Raw genomic sequence first — 21,411 nt, forward strand, 5'->3', positions numbered from 1 at the left:
ATGCTGATGCCCGCTGGGAGCCACTTACGTTGCTGGCGGTGATCAAACTTCGTACGCTAGGAAGTTCCCCACCTGTGCACCCTTCCCAGCGCTGACCGTTGCTCATTTGGAAAGGCAGCGTTAATCCACTCACACTGTGTCAGGAGGAAAGCTATGAAGCTTAATTACTGGGCCTGCAGCTTCCCAAACAGATGGCCTTACCTACAGCTGGGAAACACAGAGCCTAAGTTGATTAAAAACAACAACAGCAACCTTGTTGGAAGAAACAGGACTTTTAAAAGGTTTTTTTTAAAAAACACAACAGAATAATAAAAATCAATAGCTGATGGGAAGTTTGGAAATTGTGTAAAACTATGCTTTCCCGCAGACTGTTTTAACAGACTTTTATATGAAAGCTTTTACCTGATCAGCATATTTCAATTTAAAAACAGTCAAGGGGCTTTTCAAATAATACTACTGTGTTGGAAGAAACATTTAAGCAGAAATCTGTAGCATTTTTACTTTTATACAGCATTTGCCTAACCGTTCTTTGTGAGGTGCCCCCAAAGGTTCCATCCCGGAGAACAGAGCTGGGTTGTCCTACTTTGAATTTGATCCAGGGCAGAGCCAAATACCCCAATGTCAGTGACTGGCTTGATGATGAGGAGTGGAGGGAGACAGCAGCCAGGGAACCCCCCAGGGAAGCAGTACGGGAGAAACAATCAAAGCATGTGCCCCCCCTTCCACTCCTACATACTGCCATGATGCACATTCATAAGTACATCAACATGTCGCTGCAAAGCACTACACACAGTGCACCCCGTCATAGGAGCCAACTCCTAGGCACTGACCCCACAATAAAATATTTGAGGGGGCCAGGCCCCCACAAAGTTGATGGGCATTCCCATTCAAATGGTGTTTGTGCACTGCGTCTGTGATAGATTATGCAGGGCGGGGCTTACCTGGGCCTCCACAATATTTTATTCAAGTTGGCACCCCGACACCCCATTCTCCGCATGATCTGCCTGCAAACTTCTTGGTACTTAAGGCTCATGCCCTAAGATCTCAAACTCCCTGCTTTGCAGCCATTTAAATGTTTAAATCCCCAGCTGCCAAAACGTTGCCCCACAGGGCCTCCAGTGGCCAATTCAGAAAGCAATGGCAGCCATCTCTTTTCAATGGAACTGGACTGGAAGCAGCCATGTTACAAGTGGCCCAGCGGAATCCTCTCGGTTTCGACTGAAAGTGGAAACAAATTATTTACCCTGTTTTACTGTGGAAAACTCTTGCTTAGGAATGTCTTTGTATAAAATCCTTTGTAAATATGTTATTCTTGCAAATGGAACTTGAAAGCTACATATGCCCTTTTACATTGTGAGAAATTCAGTGTCTGCTATAATCCCCCAATCATGCAGCCATATAGACTGCTACATGTCCGGGAGAGCTTTGGAAGACAATCAGCCATCCAAACAACATGACCAGCCCAACAAAGTTGATATTAAATAATTTTGTTTTGACATTGCTTTCTTCGACCTTTGCTTCTTCCAGAACACTGGTTTGCCTGTATTCCCCAATGATAGGAATTTTTCTTCAGAGGCACCATTGATGGACTCTTTTGAGGAGCTGGAGCTGGTGTTTATAAGCGGTCCATGTTTCACAAGTGTACAGTAAAGATGGTAGTACAATAGCTTTGTAAACGAGCATTTTGGTTTCCCTGCGAATGTCCCGGTCCTCAAACACTCTGTGCTTCAATCGGGAGAAAGCTGCATTTACAGAGCTCAAGCAATGCTGGATTTTTGCATCAATGTCGGCCGCTGTGGAAAGATAACTGCCTAAGTCGGAAAAATGATTGACATTTTCCAGTGTTACACCATTAAGTTGGATTTGTGGCACTGTGGAGGGGTTGTTTTGTGCTTGTTGGAGCAGCTCTTTGGTTCTTTGGATGTTAAGCGATAGGCCAAGCTTTCCATAAGTTTCTGCAAAGATATTTAGGATGGTTTAGAGGTCATCTTCCGAGTGTGCACACACTACATTGTCATCAGCATACTGAAGTTCTATGACGGACGTTACGGTACCCTTACTCTTTGCTTTCAGCCTATTCTAATTGAAGAGCTTTCCATATGTTTGATATGTTTTCTACCCTGGTGGGCAGTTTCCCTTCGACTGTGTCATGGCAATGAAGGTAATAGAGTTGGGGCAATAACACATCCCTTTTTAATGCCTGATCCCACTGTGAATGGTTTATTTTGAGAGCCATTGCTATCTGCGATTGTTGCCATCATATTATCATGGAGGAGCCGAAGGATGTGTATAAATTTATCCAGGCAGCCAATTTTTAGGCCAATTCACAAGCCAGTTTCGAAGGCATTAGTCAGGTCAATAAACTTAGTCATAATCTAGCCCCTTCCCTTTTTTCTGGTAATAGAAGCTTCAGAGGAGGAAGACTCAGAGCCCGGGGAGTGGTGGTGGGACACCGAGGACAGGCCAGAGAGGGAAAGAGAGGAGGAATGGTTGGATGCTGAAGAGTCAACAGGGTTTAGCGAGCAATAAGAGTCATGTGCAGAAAGCAGTTCAGATTCAGCTGAAGAAGCAGAGGAGGAGGGGACAGATGCTGCAGAAGCATACCAGGAGCTTGCCGTTCTTACTGTGCTAAGCTCCCCTCTCCCTGTCTCCAAGGACATGGAGACCTATGTGTGTAGCAGAACAGAGAGCACAGATCCCCTTGTCCTCACTGTGAAATGGCTTCGTGATGTTACAGGATGATATCTGAAGCCAAATAACACTGAGGGTAATGCTTCCTGCCTTCACTCAGGAGTGAAAACATGATACCCATTAGCTGGGAGTACAACTGTGCCTTCTGACAGGACCACAAATCACACAGCAGTGAAAAGGTAAAAGGAGATGTTGGATGGGAGTGGGTGGAAACACCCCTCCCAAAAAATATTGCAAGCTGTGTGTGTGTGCTTCAAATTCTTCAAATATTTTCCTGAGCAAACATCTCCAAATGCACCATAAAATATTAATTTAAGCAAAATGATGTTTGGTGGCAACTTTATGGTGCAATATTCTTCAGGAGTGTTGAAAGCTGGGTATCAGGAAGGAGCTCCTATCTCACACCACAGGCTCCTTTGGCCCGATATTAGATAATGATATGGATCTAAATCTCTCTGCCAGAGGCAGAAACTTAAAGGGAGTAAGCCACTTATTGACCAAATGCCATGCATAGCACTTTGAAAACATTAGTGCTGGTCTCTTTTTAATTAAGTACCATAAGTCAGAGCCTAACATTTTAGAGTTCATTCTTTTCACCAATGACTTATGGCAAACCACGAAAACACTGCCCTTTACAGAGTTCAAATGAATTCATTTTACCCTACTAGATTACAGGTTTTACAAGAGGCATTGTAAAACCAGCTGTTTTGTGAGGTTTTTTGACGGGGAAATAAGAACTGGAACAAGCACATAAAATGCTAATCAAGGCTGTGCAGACAGAAGTGGCAGGACGTGCATTGTGTGAAGGTGTCACCAATTGTTAAGAAAGCTGAAGTTAGATTCAATTTCACTTTTATTCTGAAGTTCTGTTAGAACACCCCTATAGCTAAATAATCCCTCAGTTGCAGTGTCCTGTTTGTGCTCAGTGGGGAGCAGTGAAGATAATCAGGGACCACAGGACAGAACTCTGTGAAAAAATCAGGGCACACAATTTTATACCTAGAGCAGGCAGAAGAAGAGCAGTCTCCCCTCCTGCCCTACCCCTGTAACAATGTCAGTGGGGCATTTGTAAGGGATGAGAAACAGCTCCCTTTGCTGTTGCTCAGCCACTATGAATTGGGCCTGGGATTATACCACTTCAAATGCAGGTGGAACAACTCCTTCAAATTGTTCCTTATGCAGAAACATGAAACATGTCAGGGAAAAGACTAGGCTAGAAATATGGCTCACCCACACCTCAGTTTGTCTCACCGCGTTCTCCTGGGGAAACCAGCGGTTTAGCATTGAATCAGAACATCCACCAGGTTGTCCATGGATTGCTGTTTGTTTCGAAAGCAGTGGGGCAAACGAAAACCACCCAGAGCCAGGCTTTCTAGGCACAGGACAAGCAGAGGCGCAGAAAAGCTCTTAGTCTGAAATGGTAAAGTTCTGGGAAGGCTGTACAAAGTGATTTTTCTGTATGTGAAAATTTTATATTAGAAGACCAGAAAATTGCACTGGACAGGGTAACAAATAGAAGGTTTTTTGTTTTTAACAGTAATAGAATGTAGCTGAAATATCTGGATAGTGTGAGGGCATCATACTGTATTTAAAACAGAGTTGGATGTCTGGTTCAAATGTAACAGGAAACAGTGGTTTCACATAACATAAGTAAGCTGCAGCAGACCCTAAGCTTTTCTCCTCTGCCTTCCCTCCTTCTCCCAATGAAACCAAAGCCATAACCATTAAGGGAAGTGCCCCCCGCAAATTCAGTATATTTGATTCATTTCTAAGTTACTTACTTACATTGTTTGACACCAAATATTCATTCAGGATTCCAATTAGCTCTGGGCTGTCAAAGAACCCTCATTAATGTTAGACTTATAATCAAATACCTTGATACAATTACCATAGAGACACTGTTAATTAAGTTTCTGATTTTGAGCCCAAGTGTGACTCTTCTCCCATTAGCACTTGCAGATCAAATGTTTTTTATGCAAACCACAAGACCCTCCAGAATATATGTGTCACCTTTACGGAGCCAAATCTACAGCCAACTTTGGAGAGCCTTCAGGCAATTGTGGTGCTATACCTGCCCAGGTGCATCTCAAATGATGACACATGAAAGTTTAAGGTACAGACTTTTAAAAGGTAAAGAGAGGGAGAGGGAAGTTGCATCTTTTGCAAAAAGAAAAAGAAAAAGAAAAAGGGGGGTGCCAACACTCATATTCACACTGGAATTTCTTCTTAAAACTTGATGCAAGTGATCACCAGCCAGTCTTGACAGACAGTTTGATATTATTAGAACTGGTGGCAGTGATAGTGTTCAAATGAGTTCAGAGTTGACTTCCAGAAGATTTATTTTAAAAAGAAGTTAAAGGGAAGGTAACCCCATTTTGATCGGTTTATAGCATTTCTCAAGATATTTGCACATAGTACATCACACTGAGGCTCCAATACTTTGGCCACCTCATGAGAAGAGAAGACTCCCTGGAAAAGACCCTGATGTTGGGAAAGATGGAGGGCACAAGGAGAAGGGGACGACAGAGGACGAGATGGTTGGATAGTGTTCGCGAAGCTACAAACATGAGTCTGAACAAACTGAGAGAGGCAGTGGAAGACAGGAGTGCCTGGCGTGCTCTGGTCCATGGGGTCACGAAGAGTCGGACACGACTAAACGACTAAACAACAACACATCACTCAAACTATTTCTACACCATCATCAAAGCTCTGTTGCAAAAAGCAAATGACAGCTAGGAGGCCTGAACAGAAGTTTACAAGCCCCCATTTGGTGGTGAAGAAGAAGAGGAAGAGGAGGAGGAGGAGGAGGAAGTTCTATACCACCCTTCTTCTGAAGATCACAGAACCATTAACAATATAAAAAACACACAAATGCATACCATAATAACAATAACACACACACACACACCCCACAGTTTAAAAGGCCATATATTGCTTAATGAGCCAACGCCCTGGGAGAATAGGAATGTTTTTGTTTGGGCTCTAAAGATATGTAAGGAAGGTGCCAGACGAGCCTCCCTGGGGAGAGCATCCCACAAATGGGGAGCCACTGCTGAAAAGGCCTGTTCTTGCGTTGCCTCTCTCCTGGAGAGGGCACATGAAGAACAGCCTCTGATGACAATTGCAGGGTCTGAGTCAGCAATTCACTTGTGTTAAGGAACTTCCCATGTAATTGTGATGAATTGGGACCCTGCCCACAAAAGGTGTGGCAGAAATAGCTGTGACCTCAGGGAGAGAGACTTCACACCATGGCTTGCCCTGTAATGCTGTGCTTGCATGGCTGCCTTTGAAGGGGCCACTCTTGTAGCTTGCTTTGATGTAAACATCAAGCCTCGTTTTCTTGCAGATCTGTTAGATTTTGCCATCATGAAGAAGGGGTGCCTTGGTGGTCCAGATGCATCTGGTAGCTCGTCCACCGGGGGTTAGAATCCTATTGCCTCAGGATGTTGCGGGACTACAACTCCCATCACCACCAGACCATTGGCCATGCAAGCTAGATTCCCATAACAGATTCCCCATCCCCATCTTATGCAAATAATATAAAATATTACCATTCTCACTAAGAATTATATATAATTCTCACCAGCCCCAAATGCCTGTTTGAACAGGAAGGTCTTCTTCACCTGACAGCGGAAGGACAACAAGGAGGGAGGCCATCTAACTTCTCCAGCAAAGGAGTTCCAGAGTTTGGAAGCAGCTACCAAGAAAGCCCTTCCCTTGCAACCCACCTCCACCAATGGAACTTTTTCAGTAGCATGCAATGCTTTCCCCTAGGGATGGGGAAATCAGTCTATTGCTGCTGTGTGACACTTTCACATGTGTTCACTCATAAACCTGTTCTGGCCTGGTTCCACTTTAATCTATAATTTTTAAAAAGACCTGCACAAAGATCATATTTCAACACATATTTCTAAATATTGGTCTCAAAATTAATGTGTTTAAATGCATTTTATTGCAAAAATTACATTTCTGAACATATTTTATTTCACAATGCACATTCTAAACATATTTGTGGAACAAAGAGGAAGTGAAAAAAGGAGGTGGCCCACTAAATCCCAAGCCACACATTAGTTTGGGAGACATGGATCAGTTGAGTTTGCATCTTAATTTGCAAAGATAAATTCCTCAAGCATCACTATTTCCCACTGTGAAACCATGACTTTCTGCTATACGATTATAAACAGCTTCTCCGTCTTATAAAGCCACTTCAGACATTACATTTCTAAGTGTACACTTACTGATAACTGATTTATTATGGCTCGGCAGATTAAAGGCAATTCTGCCACATGATGCATGAGGTTTGGAATGTATTAAGGTAATCTCTTCTCCCACGGCCTGTTTAAAGGTTCAACAATGAAGGCAGCAACTTCTTTGGTGCAGGGCTCTTGGCTTGCTAGCTGCTCCAAAGACCCAGCAAAATGCTAAAACAGGCAACGCTCGCAAACAAGCCCCATGAGCTACAATTTGTCTCAAATTAAGAAGGGTAGCAGAGAGTTTTTGCCAAAAGCTAGTCTGAGGAACAAAAGGACACAAGAGGTTTCTCTATACTTCCCAGAAAGTCCCAGTAAGATGAACCCAGAAGTCTTGAGCTAGAGAAACCCCCCGGGAATGAAGTCACCTCACACAATTTTTGCTTATTAGTTCTACCATCTCTAATTTGGTTGGGGAGAAAGAGTGAACCTAAGGCAGAAAAAGGTCTGAAATATATCTACTGTAGTGCTTCTGTCACCCATCTCCAGTATAACAAATAAAATGAAACTTTATTGTTCAGATCTCAGTCTCAAAAAGCTATTCTGTAAAACTAGGTAATGACTTCACTACGGCCTACAGAAAAATTAAAGGAACGACACAATGTGCCTACACATCATATGAATGCTAGAGTCCTTTTAAGATTAGCTGTTTCCTCTGCATGGAGATATATAATGATATATAGTGGTGCTGATAATGCCAAGGTTGTGAGCTCAATCCTTGTTTGGTTCAGCTGTATATTTCTGTATTGTAGGGGGTTGGAAGATGATCCCTTCCAACTCTACGATTCTATTATTCTAAACTCCCCTGAATTAAGGTGGACAATGACTGGAATACAGTGGTACCTTGGTTTAAGAAAGCCACTTCCGCCCTGCAGAGGAGGTGGAATTGCGGGCGTCACGCCCCCCCCCCCATGCGATTGGGGGAATCCCCGGCCGTGTCACCCCCTGGCCAGCCAATCAGCTGGCTTTGGGGGCATGGCCTACCCAATTTGAACGCAGGTGCAGCCGGGGATCTCCCTCTTTTCCTGCCCACCAGCGATTCCTGTTTCCCACCCTCCTGCCCTTTAAGGTTTTCATTCCTTGACCTTACAATGGACCTTGGTTGGTCGCCGTTGAGGGGCCTGGTAGGAAATAGAAAACCAAAGTATGCTGAATGATAGCAGCCTGATAGGCCAACATTAGAAAAGGAACCAGAGTGAATTATTATATTCTGCCATAAAAATCCTTGCAGCCCTTTCCTTTAAGGCAGCTTTTGAAGAATATGTCAGTGTTGACTATGCTCATCCTTCTAAAAACAAGCACACAGGGAGAGAGGATTGAGCTTTGTTTGCTCCTCTAGCTTTCTATATATATAGGGTGGTGTGGTTTTGCCCACATGGGGGACCCCTTCAAAGCTGTAGTTGAAAGCCCCTTCTCGGAGAAGTTATACCATGTGTACTTTGACTTGGTTGAGATGATCAAATGGGTGAGTGGTCTGTGTGTGTGTGTGTGTGTGTGTATTTGCCTTATAGCAAGGAACCATTTGAGTAGGCCAAAAAAAGCTACTGCCTTGAGCAGTGACCAGTCTGATGTGCTAGAATTCTTGCTCCTCTGGCATAATCCTACTGATACGACATTATTGCTTGACAAGGCTATATTATTTCCCTTCACTAACAGCTACTTTTTTCGGCACCTGGTATGCTGGACATTGTAAAGGACTTAGCCCTATTAAAAAGCCACTTGATATCAGCAAAATTCTTTTGGTTCTCCTGTCAGCAGGCACAAGAAATTGCTGATGTGGCCTGAGCCAAAGTGATTTTTTCCTTCTTGAAATGGAGAGACTTAGCCTTTGACTTTTCCACTCCTTTAAAGCTCCTGCTCGTTCATTGTTAACTAAATTTCACCCAGGTCCTCAACCCCTGCTGTTCACTCCCCATTTAAAAATGCTGAGGTTGTAATATAATCACATCATCTAAAATAGATCTTTAAAAAAGTTTAAACTATTTGATGTGCTCTGGCCCAATCTCATTTAAACTCATTTTTTTCTCTTGTTGTGGCAAGGAAGCTCCTATGTGGAGTTTTTTGGGTTTTTTTAAAGCAGCCTTAGCACTTTGGCAGCTCTTGGAAAGGCAAACATTACTTGCTTGATGCATAAGGAATTCTGTACTGCTTTAAATATGCAGCTTAAAACCCTTAGTTATTGAATCCATGGCTTTTCTGATCTGGTGCCCCCTTCTTGGGAACAGTACTACTCAGCCTCCCCAATATCACCTATTACCTCTTTTTCTAGCTTTACCCAGTGCCAGTTGGGAAGAGAAGGGGAGGTGTACTAAAGCAGGGGATGCCGACCTTTTTAAACCAGTGGAGACATCTTGAATGTGAATGCTGAGGATGCCAGTCACAAAAGGGTTGCCATGGAGAGAGTGTGTGGCAAAACGCAAAGAAAGACAACTACCCTGATAGATTACTTCCTATGGTAAGCGTCAGGTCATGCCCTGATTGTGTAGATCACATTGTAGTGCTTACACACACTGATGCTGATGCTGACTACATAACATGAAGCATTCCTCAGTACCGGGAAAAATCTACAAGATGGCTATTATCACTCACTCTTATTTCGCAGAACTCGCTTTGAAAGGACCTGCACATTTTGCTCCAAAATGTTTGTGCTGGTCCCGGGGGGAAGGTTACCGTTGGCGTAGTCAAAGTCCGGTCCTGGGTCACTAGCCTGGAAACAGTTCACAAGGAGCGGGGCGAGGTCCGAAGCAGGAAGCCGGGCGGGGACAGGAACACTGGAGGGTCAGGTCTGGTTCCGGGCAGGAACAGGTACTCAGCAACGACGTTGCTCCCGCAACCTGGGACCGGGCTGACTGGCCTTTATCTTCTCTGAGGCCAGAGGCGGCCCCGGCCCCCAGGAGACCCGCCTCTCCTGGCCTTAAGGCGAGCACTCCTCCTGGGAGAAACCAGTTCCCTTCGCCTCTCTGCCCTGAGCCTCTGCAGTTCAGGAGAGGCCGAAGGGTTACTGGGCCCAGGGGGAGACTCACCTGTAGGCACTGAGTCCTCAACCACCTCTGGAGCCAGAGTGGATTCACCTGGTGCCTGCTCCTGAGGATCCGGCACAGGTGCAGGTGCTTCAGAATCAAGGCCCTGCCCCAGTTCAGCTGGCCTTGGAGGCGGGGACTCCTGTGCAGGCTGGGATTCCTCCGGTTCAGCCTCTGAATCGGATTCCCAGGCCATCACAATGTTCCTTCTAGGCGGGACACAGACTTACTTCTTTCTTTAACTGAAAGCTCAGAGTCTGAGGAACCTTCCCAGGGGACCTATTAAAGCCTTCATGAGTGCCATGGTGCCCATGGGCACTTGGTTGGTGACCTCATAATACAGTATCTTAGAGGAGATCATGACTGGAACCAAGGAGCACACCGATTAGGAGGAGATGATACACAGCATCATTTTGTTGCACATTCCACTTGTAACAGTTTAATACTGTTTTGCGTGAAAGTCCCCATTTCCCTGAGTGGCAGAACATTATTGTGGCAGCCTCTAGTCTGTTTCCTTGTGAGAGGCAGCACTGGAGGTTTGTGGCATTTTTATGGCATCTATTTATTCCATAGGGATATTCTGTCAGACAGATGGTGCTAAGTCTTAAAAAGCATCATCGTAGCCTGAAAAGCAAACATCTGTTTGGAACCACTAAGGCTCTGTGTTAGGCTGAAAAATTTGGACTTCTACCCTTTGCTGGCTACATTCGAACTTCCCAACCATTTCTTCCATGTCCACATCTAAGCACACGAGGATTTCCTAAGTCATACCCATCAGCTCTCCATGGTCCTTGAAGGAGCGCCTTCCAGCCATCTGAAGCCATTGAACCAGCATCTTCAGCCAACTCTTAGAAATATCAGCTGACCATCATTGCCCATTAGGAAGCCAGTTATACCAAATGTGGTCATCTCACCTGACACCAGCACAACTGCATTTCTGTTGAAACAAATTCCTTAAGTTCTTACAATAAAACCACTGTTACCAATCTGCTAATGGGATTGCAGCACAACCCCATGCCCATTTGCTCAGAGGTTAGTGCCACTGTGCTTGGTGCAGTCTGCTCTTAGATGCTTGCGTTTAATGAGATTTAATGCCTATAATGTATTTAATACCTGAGTATGTTTACATAGGATTTATTTAACTACTGAAAACATTTATCATCTGGTCTTCAGATTGATTTGGAAAGCAAAACATAAAAATACAACACAACCTGGCAACAATACATTATAGCAAGCAGTGTTTGAAATAAGTAGTTTTTTAAATAAGCACAAAATTAAAAGGCCTAGGAAAACATAAAAGCTTTCCATCTGCTACTGGAATGAAGACAGGGAGGGGAGGTAGGCTAGGAAGGTTCATGTCAGAACAGGAGGTCCTCAAGGATGTCGACTGCACAGTAGCACAATTAGAAGCCATTCCTCTAATTTCCTGAATTTCTGGGGGGCTGGATAGTATTTTTAATACAGGGCTTAACCATGTTGTTGGGGGCTGAAAAGGTTCACCTTTCCATACAATTCAGGTGTGGTTCAGCAGCTTTAAACAGGCTCCTGTGTTGCTCCAATTCATCTTTCTATCCCCTTGGAGTCCTTGAAGTGGAACAAGCTTTCCATCTAAATAAAAGCAGATCATTCGGCAGGAAGGCTTAGCACTCAAAGCTTTCAGGGTAGGTCTGAAGCTGGTATCTCTGCCTCAGAACAGTGTAAACACAGGGCATGTTGTAATTTCCTTGCCGCAATGGAAACAGCTTGCTATAAGCAGTTTGTATAAAAGCTGAGGAATATCTTGTAAATCAGTCATGATAATATGTATAGAGATTTAATATGAAATAATGGCATTTCAGAACAGGAGGCTGTCATTGTGTTCAGAAAACATACTCAGAGCCTCCCTGCCCCACCGTTGGATAATCAAATAATTCCAAAGTAGGATGGGTTTTCAAGAATGCCTTGCATGCATAGTCTCAAGTGCACATAACAGATCAATTCATCTATATCAGAAAGATGTCTCCACAAATAAGGCACAGAAAGAAATTCCACTGTTAGCTGAATGTTGACGCAACATCTACATGGTTTAATTTAACAAAAGCTCAATTCCTAAGGTTACCTGTCCTGTTAGTCACTAGCAAAGTAAGCTTGGGTGTAAGTTGTTAAAATAATTCTTTGGTGCTCATTTCAGCAGCACATATACTAAAATTGGAATGACATGGAGAAGATTAGCATGAAAATAATTCTTTGCAAACTATAGGATTAGATTCAGGTATAGGATTAAAATTAATGTGAAAGGTTAGCAGTGTCTAACCATCCCACTGATTTCAATGGAAGCCAAGCACAACTTTACTGGGTCTAACCCATCTCCTTTGCATTGGCACAAATGGTTTGAAGGTTGGTATATAGTGCTAAAATACAGGAAAGCAAATGGATGTGACTGGCAGACGGGAAATACCAAAGAAAATCATACCCAGAAGTAGACACTACACACCAACTGTTTAGTATAAAGAAACTGCCATAAATTTTCAGGCTATTCAGATGTATTAATGTAAATTATCATAATGATATGAATTACACAGCTAACAGAGGTTTAATTGAGAAGGTTTGGTTCAAAATTTAATTGCAACTAAAAACTCTGATTGCATTCTTTCTGTTTTTATCATCTGTAAGCAGACACACAGTATGTTTAGAGTATTTTTATTTTTAGTTCCACCATTTTATTCCTTAATTGAGAGGTTTACAGTGGCCTCTAAGCAGCACACAACAAGGGTTAGAAAGTTTGGTTATTCCTGTTTAATTTCCTAAATTAACAGTAGGGGGGAAGGGTTAGTAGAGGCACCAAATTAATCAGCTATCACATCTCCACCTATTAAGTTCTTTCATTCTTGGCAGTCCTTTAAAAGATCAAAAATACTTATTTTTGATGGTATTATTCTTCAGCTGGCTTCCTCATTACATCAATATCTCCTGACATTAAAAGATGAAGCATGGCAGTTTAGAGAATTCCGATCATACATTGACCTTTTGCTATAATGAAAGTCATGTGTAAATCTAATCACTCTACTATCTGTATACACTGCAATCTGGGAGAAGATTTGGCATTTAAGTTTCTCATTCTAGGGGCCGAAAAGAGAAGAAAATGTGCTGGAGAAGCATACAAACTATTTTTGTGAAGTTTATTAACACTTATTTTCACATATCTAAAACATAATGTAGTGTTAGCATTGCTGGGGTCTCTCAGTGGGTCCATGTTGCCCAATTACAAATTATTCACAAATTACTCATAAAGCATTTCCATAACAACCATAGCCTTTCCCATTGGACAGACATGCACATGTTGCCTGGGTTGATTTTAAGCTGGTATGTTCTGCCTCACCACAACAGATTTGGCATCTACTTTGGGTGAGCATAAAATACCCCATGGCTGAGTGGAGGGGTGAGCTACTTGCCATTCATTGGACCCACTGGGAAACTCAACAAACCTGCTCCACCTGGACCTGGGTGCGGAGAGTGCAGGTGACGGCTGAATAGGGCCCTGTCGTAGGCAGCCTGAGGAAGCTCCATGCACCTTGGTGGCTGCCCATATAAAAAGAAACTGAGAGAGAGAGAGAGAGAGAGAGAGAGAGAGAGAGAGAGAGAGAGAGACTAGACTGAGCGACAACAGTTGTTTCCAGAAATCCTCCTTTGTGAGATTTTGTGGGTCAGCTGTGTTTGTTTGGGCCCTGCTAAGAGCCAGGGTGGATGGGTGCAGTGCTTTGTAGGAGCCAGGAACCTGAGAACAAAGGTGAGTCAGAAGGGAAAGGAACTGATATTGGTCTGTATTTATTAGTAATTTTGTATTAATGTACCATTTGTACATGTAACAGGCTATTTTTGGAAACATTTGCTGTTGTTTAAGTTGCCTGCTTTGCTTAGAAATATTATTTACATATTAGGCAGTATAGAAATGGTCTAAATAGAATAAAGACATACCACCCGTGAACTTTCATAAGGGGAGGAACTGGCTGGAGTGTGTCCCCATCTAAACATCTCCCTTAAAATGAAGGACTTCCAATCTGCCAGAAGTGTTCTGGAGGTGGTACAGTTTGGGATTGTACCAAGTGCTGCTCTGAATGTGCAAACTGGCCACCTCAGTGAGCCTGCAACTGAGACAGGTAACTGCGTTATTTCTCTCCTATTTCTGGTATTTTTAAACCATATTTGTTTGGTTAAGTACCCCTGTTGTCCCCAAGAATCTTTCTCCTTGTTATGTCACTAACATTCCTAAACAAAACCATGTGGAACATGATAGTCAATCAGGTTAAATATCAGGGAGGACAAATAAGCTGAGGATAATGAAGGCAAAGAAAGAGAAGTTAAATTGTGCCAAGAGTTACAATAATCAAACCAATGGAAAGGTTTGAGTAAGTACCTTTTCAGTAATTTGTTCAGCTTTGTTGACTATGTTAATATGTTACTTTTGAAGCAAATACCAAAATTAGAGCACTAAACTCTTCTGATGTGCAAGTATTTTGTTCTTTTAGCAAATCCCTTTCATTATCTGCCAAATTAAAAATGATTTAATTTCACTTTTCAGAATTGTGTGCATCTGTTTGAAGCATTTTGCATATGTTCATGCAATTTGTCCATTTTTTATTGGGTTGTCTAATAAACATTTATCAATCACGACAATATCATGGATGGTTTTTAAATTATGTAAGACTATGAATGCTTCAACTCTGCATGTCCTGTCAACATGGTCATTTTTGTAAGATGCAATGGCAGTGTGAGAAATACCAACCCAGCCTTCCACCCAGATGAGCAGGTTTACCTGAGGCCAGGCTCTGCAGCCACTGCTTATTGATAATGGAACTTGTAGATGTGCTTTCACACTTCATTCATTAAATATTTAGCATGGGATAATTATTATATAAAAAGGCGGGAGACTTGCTTCCTTGAAAGACAACATGTTTTCTTCATATATTTATTTTCCTATACCAGAACGGGGACAGGGGACACATCAGAAAGAGAAAATAACTTACGCAAAGACAAGCACTACAAAATAAGGACAGTTCCTGATAAGTCAGCATAAATGGAAAGTGTATGTATGCATTTACATCAGTCCTATGTACATGCTTACGTTGGAGTACAGGCATGTACGATACTATAGGTGGACTTCATATCCTTTCCCAAAATGTCCAAAGTTTGCTGATGAAAAATCTGAATTTCATCATACTGTACATGAAGTTGCAAGAAGAAACCAATTCCATACAAAGAAGAGCCTCACTAATGTTATTAGCAATCAAAGAAAACAGAACATATCCCAAAGCACAAGAGGGTAAAGGCAGAAAGCTTCCTTTGCAGAAACAGAAAGCTTTCTCTAAATTCACCTTGAAAGTACTCCATCTCACTGTGTGATGTTCGATTTCTTTTTTACCTAGCAGGTAATTATAGAACTTCTTTCCCTAATGCATACAGAAAAGGGTCATTTCAACATTTTATGGAGATTGTCACAGTTTGTTCTCCTTGATATCTTTTTTAAAAATTACTTGCTCAGAATATCCATGCTCCCTCCCACTGCATGCTCCCAAACTGCTGCTCATTCGTTATTATTCATTCCTTCATTTCCCAGATTTTGTCCCCTGGCTGTTTCATTTGATATTAAACTGCTTTTGCACGAATATTGCTGAACTCTGCACTTTGAGTTTCTTGTTCCTCTACTTTCTCATTTAAGTCAAGATATGCACGCCATTACCAAGGAATCACTGTGCTTTAGGTTTGTGAAGAGTGTGCAGCAAGCCTAGCAAGGTACTATGTGAGACTAAATATATACTCTATACTTTAAAAACAGTAATTCCAAAATGCTGCACCAAGAAATGCTGAATGTCACAGTTTCTATAAATTATGTGAAATAAGCACATTTGTGAATATTAGCTCAATTGGTTTAATTTCTTCTGCTACTGCTTGTCATGGGAAGAATCCAGGAGTTGTGCAAGGCGCCGCTCACCACTGGGAAATCACAATGACCTCAGCGTTGGCATCATGGATCCTACCAAAAATTAGTCACATGCTTTTAAGCTTATCCCCAGGGTTATATAAGGTGTAGAAGCTTCCTTTTCATTCAAAGTGAGATGAGCTTCTCAAACTGCTGGATTTTTCATGTAGTACCAAATTCTGAACATAAAAATAACCCTGCTGGATCAGACCCTAACCCTAACCCCAAAGTCCACCTTGTTCAACACTATTTTCTGCAGTAGTGCATCAATCACATGTTTTTGGGAAGCGCAGAGGTACAGCGTGAAGATAGCTCTCTCCCTCTCTTCTTCCCCAGCAACCAGTACTGACTCTGAAACTGGAGGCTGGACAGAGTCGGCCACTGACGCCTTTTCCCTCCATGAATTTGCTGAATCCCATTTTGAAGCCATCTACTTTAGTGGCCCTCACCACATCCTGCGGTAGTAAATTCTGTAAATGGCTTTCTTTTGCTTGCCTTGCTTCTCCTGCCACCACTTACATTGGATGTCTCTGTGTTCCAGTATAATGGGAGAGGAGAAACTTCTCTCTCTCTACTTTCCCCACACCATGCATAATTTTATAAAGGAGTCTCTCAATTGGTCTTTTTTCTAAAATAAAAACCGTAATCACTGTTGTCTCTCTAAAGTGCTCTGTCCCTTTGAAAATTTCCTGCAGATGGTTTTCATTGGATGAACTGGAGTTCTAGCCATATGAAAGAAAGGAAAATTCTCTTTCCACTTTCTCCCCACCATTTTATAAACCTCTGCTACGCTTCCCATTTGTTGCACTTCTTTCTAGATTAAAATATTTTTCTACATTTGCATGAATTTCATATTTATATCCACTCATCCCTGAAAACATGACCCTTTACCCCATAAGAGACAAAATACTATCAGACAAGAATCCCATCACAACGTATTCAGAAAACAAATGTAACTCCATCCACAGGGCAGGAAGGCAGTCTGCTATGTTGTGTGGAAGGAAACATACCTGATTTCAGAGTCAACCCTCAACACAGCCCACTAGATTCCCGGTGAAATAAGGTATATTTCAAGAACATAAACAGAGAGCAACGTTGTGCCATTGGGCAAATCACTTACCCAGACATTTCCATCTTGGTGATATGGCTTCCAGTTTCTCCCGGTATCACTATAAAGCATCCGGTACTGCGTCACCCAGTCAGAGCTGCTGTATCTGCCTTGAGTAGCAATAGAGCTGATCTGCTTCCTATTGCCAAAATCCACTTGCAGCCACTGGTAATGATCACTGTCTGATGGACACCAGCCTCCAGCCCCTAAGAAGTTAGATGGAAAGACAGGTATTTACACTGTTTAATACCTAACAGAGCTTTCTTGGAAATTACCCCAGCTGAAAGATTGTGGGTGGCATTCCACTTAGATTTACTCAGAGTAGACATTAGTAAAATTTTGCCATGTTAGCTAATTTCAGTGGAACAGTCTCCCTCCGGAGGTGGTAGACTCTCCTTCCTTGGAGGTTTCTAAGCAGAGTTTGGATGGCCGTCTGTCATGGATGATCAACTGAGATTCCTGCATTGCAGGCGGTTGGACCAGATGACTCCTGGGGTTCCTTCCAACTCTACAATTCTATCGTTCTATTATTCAATAAGTCTACTCTGAATAAAACATAGTGGAACACCACCTATTGAAACCACTGAACATGATTGAGTTAAGTTGGTTTCAGTGCATCTATTCTGAGTAAAACTTAACTACCACACTTTAATTCTGATTATACACCTGCTAGAGATGGAAGAGGAGTGTGTGTAAATTGATTTTCCCATTTTGAGGGGAAGAGCAGAAAGTGTGTTTTTTTTAAAAAAAAGTTTCCTTTTTAAAAAACTTTTCAAATCTGCCATGGCAAGGAGGGAAGTTCTCTCGCTGCCTACTATGCCACTGAAGCTTTTGCCAGAGACAGGTGCTTTTAAAAGAATAAAGCGGGGGGGGGGGGTGCAAGAAGCTCTGCTCCACTGTACAGAAAACTTCCTCCCTTCCCTGACAACATTTGAATTTTGGGCACAGGAATGGCCAAAATGGCCAAACCCACCCCACCCCCACCCCCACAATTTACCAGCTGCTGAATTGTGATAAATTGAGAGTGACTGTTTTGGTCCACCCAAGTCATTTTCACAAATTTTGAAATTATTCACACTCCACACAGACTCCACATGACTGGGTGCCTTACACAACGTGGCTCCATTCTCACAATGATGGCGTAAGATGTTTCCTGCAGGATTGTTGCCAAAAGTACTAATTCACACTAGCTTTTCTTTAGATGGCCACTTGCTAGCAGTGTAAACAGACCCTTTGGGAAGATAATAGGGTGTAGGGGTTTATAAAGCTCCCTCTGAGACATTTTTTAATGCTCTACTTTGTCCACTCTGTGGGAAATTTCTTCACTGAGAGGCGGACGACAGAACCACAACACAGCTTCAGCAACAAGCTGCACTGCTGTTTTCTGTGAGTGTCCAGTAGGAATGTGTGTAGCCTCTCTCTGAAGGTTTGCTCGTCTTATCAAACCCATTTTGCTTCCCTTGAAGTGTCTCAGAAATTTCTTTCACCCAGGTTAGAAGGAACCTCAAAATTATTCACTTTGGGCAAAGCTCAGCAGTAGCTCTGTTATGGTGAATATATATCAGTCGAGTATTATATCCTTATACCTTCATAATAACTGTCAAAGTGTAATAACTTCAAAGCTTCAACAAATTTGCCACAACATCTCACGTCAGGCTTGACTAGTGCAATTCAGTGACAGGTGATTTATTCTCTGTGTCCTTCCTAAGTTCCCACATTAAAGGACCATTTCAAATTAAGTGAGAGGGGAAAGAGCATCTACGTCTAAACTCTCGGCAGCACCGTAGCATTCATTGAAATGTATAAGCTTGAAAGATTTTCATCAGTGAAACATAAAGGGGAGAATGGATGACTTTCATTTTGGTTGGCTGAGCATATTGGGGTATCATGAAGTACATTGAGCTTTGCTTGACAAATGTTTTATAGCTGTTGGTGGGGCAATGAACTGATTTCCAATGCAATGGAGTTAGCAGTTGTTATCATCATACATTAAACTCTCTTGAACCATCTCCCTCTTTAAAGCAATTTTGGGGGATCTGTCTCTTGAAGTTGCTGTGGACATTTTATTCCCACATTTATTTATTTGAATCTTTATAAACTGCACTTTCACAGAAAATAAAAAAGGGTGGCATACAATATAAAAACACAATGCTATAATAATAAAGCATCAAAAGCATGCCAATAAACTTACTGGGGTTGCCACCAAACCCAAAATTCAAATTTGACCTATCCGCAGCAGCTTGGGGGGGTGGGGCAAGAGCAGGGGACCGCATTGGATCAGGCTTCACTCTGGTCCGCTCCAAAAGTAGGAAAGGGGGCCGGAGCTGATGGCAGCAGCACAGTTGAACCCCAGAGCATCACCCACCCAGCTTTCCCTCGTAACTTTATCCTTCTTTACAGGCTAACCTTTCTCCTTCAGGTCCATGGGCGTTGCTACGGTCGGAAGATGGTTGCTGTTTTTCTCAAAGTCGGGAAGGAATTTCCCCTGCTCTGCAGGTTTTGCCTTCCCCATAGCAATTGTCACAACTTTGGCGGTTTTAGGCCTTGGGTGGAATCCTTTAGTCTAACAATCGAAGGAGGGGTGGTGTGGTGACTCACCCCTTTTGTGGCGGCGATATCAGGGTTCCCTGTTAGAGGGGTCTTGAAGCAAGTCGCTGACCACAAGCACACAGCAGCGGGCCATAGATCTCCCCTCAGCAATGCAGGAGGCAGTCAGCTGTGTAAACACATTTTGCAGTGTCCCAAATTCCTGAACTGACCCTGTCTTGCCTCAGACCCCCCCAGCAGGGGGCTGAGAGGGATACACACACAATGCCTAAGCCAAGGTTTCCTAAATCTGAAATTTAATAAAGTTGCTGTCATTTTAATCTCAAATATGTTGTCATGCCTATTCCTTGATCCTGAGGTCTGGCTCCCAGAAGGGAGGTGGGGCTGCGCCTGGGCATGCAAACCCTAGAGCCAATTCACACATCCTGCTAAACTGTTGATTATCATGACATCTACAAACCGCAGTGAGACTCACGCATCAGCCCTCTCCATAGCTGTCAACTTTCAGATTTGAAAATAAGGGATCAGCAGCCTCGAAAATAAGGGATCAGCAGCCTCGAAAACCTGGTGGGATAAGTCCCACGATTGGAATGTAATAATGAAGGGATACAATCTATTTCAGAGAAACAGACCAGACAAGAAAGGAGGAGGAGTGGCGTTATATGTCAGGGATGTGTATACCTGTGAAGAGATCCAAGATTTAGAACCTCAAAGCCAAAGTGAGAGCATTTGGGTCAAAATTAAGGGAGAGAAGAATAACAGTGACCTCATTGTGGGAGTTTACTATAGATCCCCAAGCCAAACGGAGGACATAGATGATGCCTTCCTGGAACAGATGGCCAAGCATGCAAAAGGAAGGGAGATAGTAGTAATGGGGGACTTCAATTACCCGGATATTTGTTGGATGTCAAACTCAGCCAAGAGCATAAGGTCAAACAGATTCCTCACTGGCCTTGCAGACAACTTCATTGTCCAGAAAGTGGGAGAAGCAACAAGAGGAACAGCCATTTTAGATCTGGTCCTAACCAATGTTGATGACCTGGTTAGTGGGGTAGAAGTGGAAGGATCATTAGGCGCGAGTGATCATGCTCTTCTGAAGTTTACTATACAGCGGAAAGGAGCAGCCAAGCATACTAGGACTCAATTTCTTGACTTTAAGAAAGCCGACTTCATAAAACTTAGGGAAGTGCTGGGTGAGATCCCATGGACAGTAATACTAAAAGGAAAGGGAGTTCATGATGGCTGGGAGTTTGTTAAGAGGGAGATAGTAAAAGCACAACTTCAGGCAATACCAATGAGACGGAAACATGGAAGGTGCCTAAAGAAGGCAGGGTGGCTATCTAAAGAACTTTTAACTGAGTTAAGATTAAAAAAGGATGTGTACAAAAAATGGAAAAGGGGGGAAACCACCAAAGAGGAATTCAAACAAATAGCCAGCACGTGTAGACACAAAGTCAGAAAAGCTAAAGCACAGAATGAACTGCGGCTTGCTAGAGAGGTTAAAAGCAACAAAAAAGGCTTTTATGGGTATGTTCGTAGCAAAAGGACGAACAAAGAAACAGTGGGGTCACTCAGAGGAGAAGATGGTGAAATGCAAACAGGGGACACAGAAAGGGCTGAACTCCTCAATGCCTTCTTTGCCTCAGTCTTCTCCGATAAAGAAAACAATGCCCGACCTGAAGAATTTGGAGCAAATGATTCAGCAGAGGAAACACAGCCCAGAATAACTAAGGAGATAGTACAAGAATACTTGGCTAGTCTAGATGTATTCAAGTCTCCAGGGCCAGATGAACTGCATCCAAGAGTATTAAAAGAACTGGCAGATGTGATCTCAGAACC

The 21,411-nt window shown here is 42.8% G+C and overlaps 1 protein-coding gene across 2 annotated transcripts in view; it reads right to left on the minus strand.

Annotated features, from left to right (window-relative positions):
• Positions 1-21,411, minus strand: part of CNTNAP2 (contactin associated protein 2) — a 999,981-nt gene that overhangs the window by 569,265 nt on the left and 409,305 nt on the right. For both annotated transcript variants that reach the window (XM_083577628.1, XM_083577629.1), the window contains one exon: positions 17,038-17,231. In XM_083577628.1, coding sequence (XP_083433754.1) covers positions 17,038-17,231 — 194 coding nt within the window. The remainder of the gene's footprint in view (positions 1-17,037; positions 17,232-21,411) is intronic.

This window comes from Podarcis filfolensis (genome assembly GCF_964270895.1).
Source record: "Podarcis filfolensis genome assembly, chromosome: 12".
Lineage (NCBI taxonomy): Eukaryota > Metazoa > Chordata > Lepidosauria > Squamata > Lacertidae > Podarcis > Podarcis filfolensis.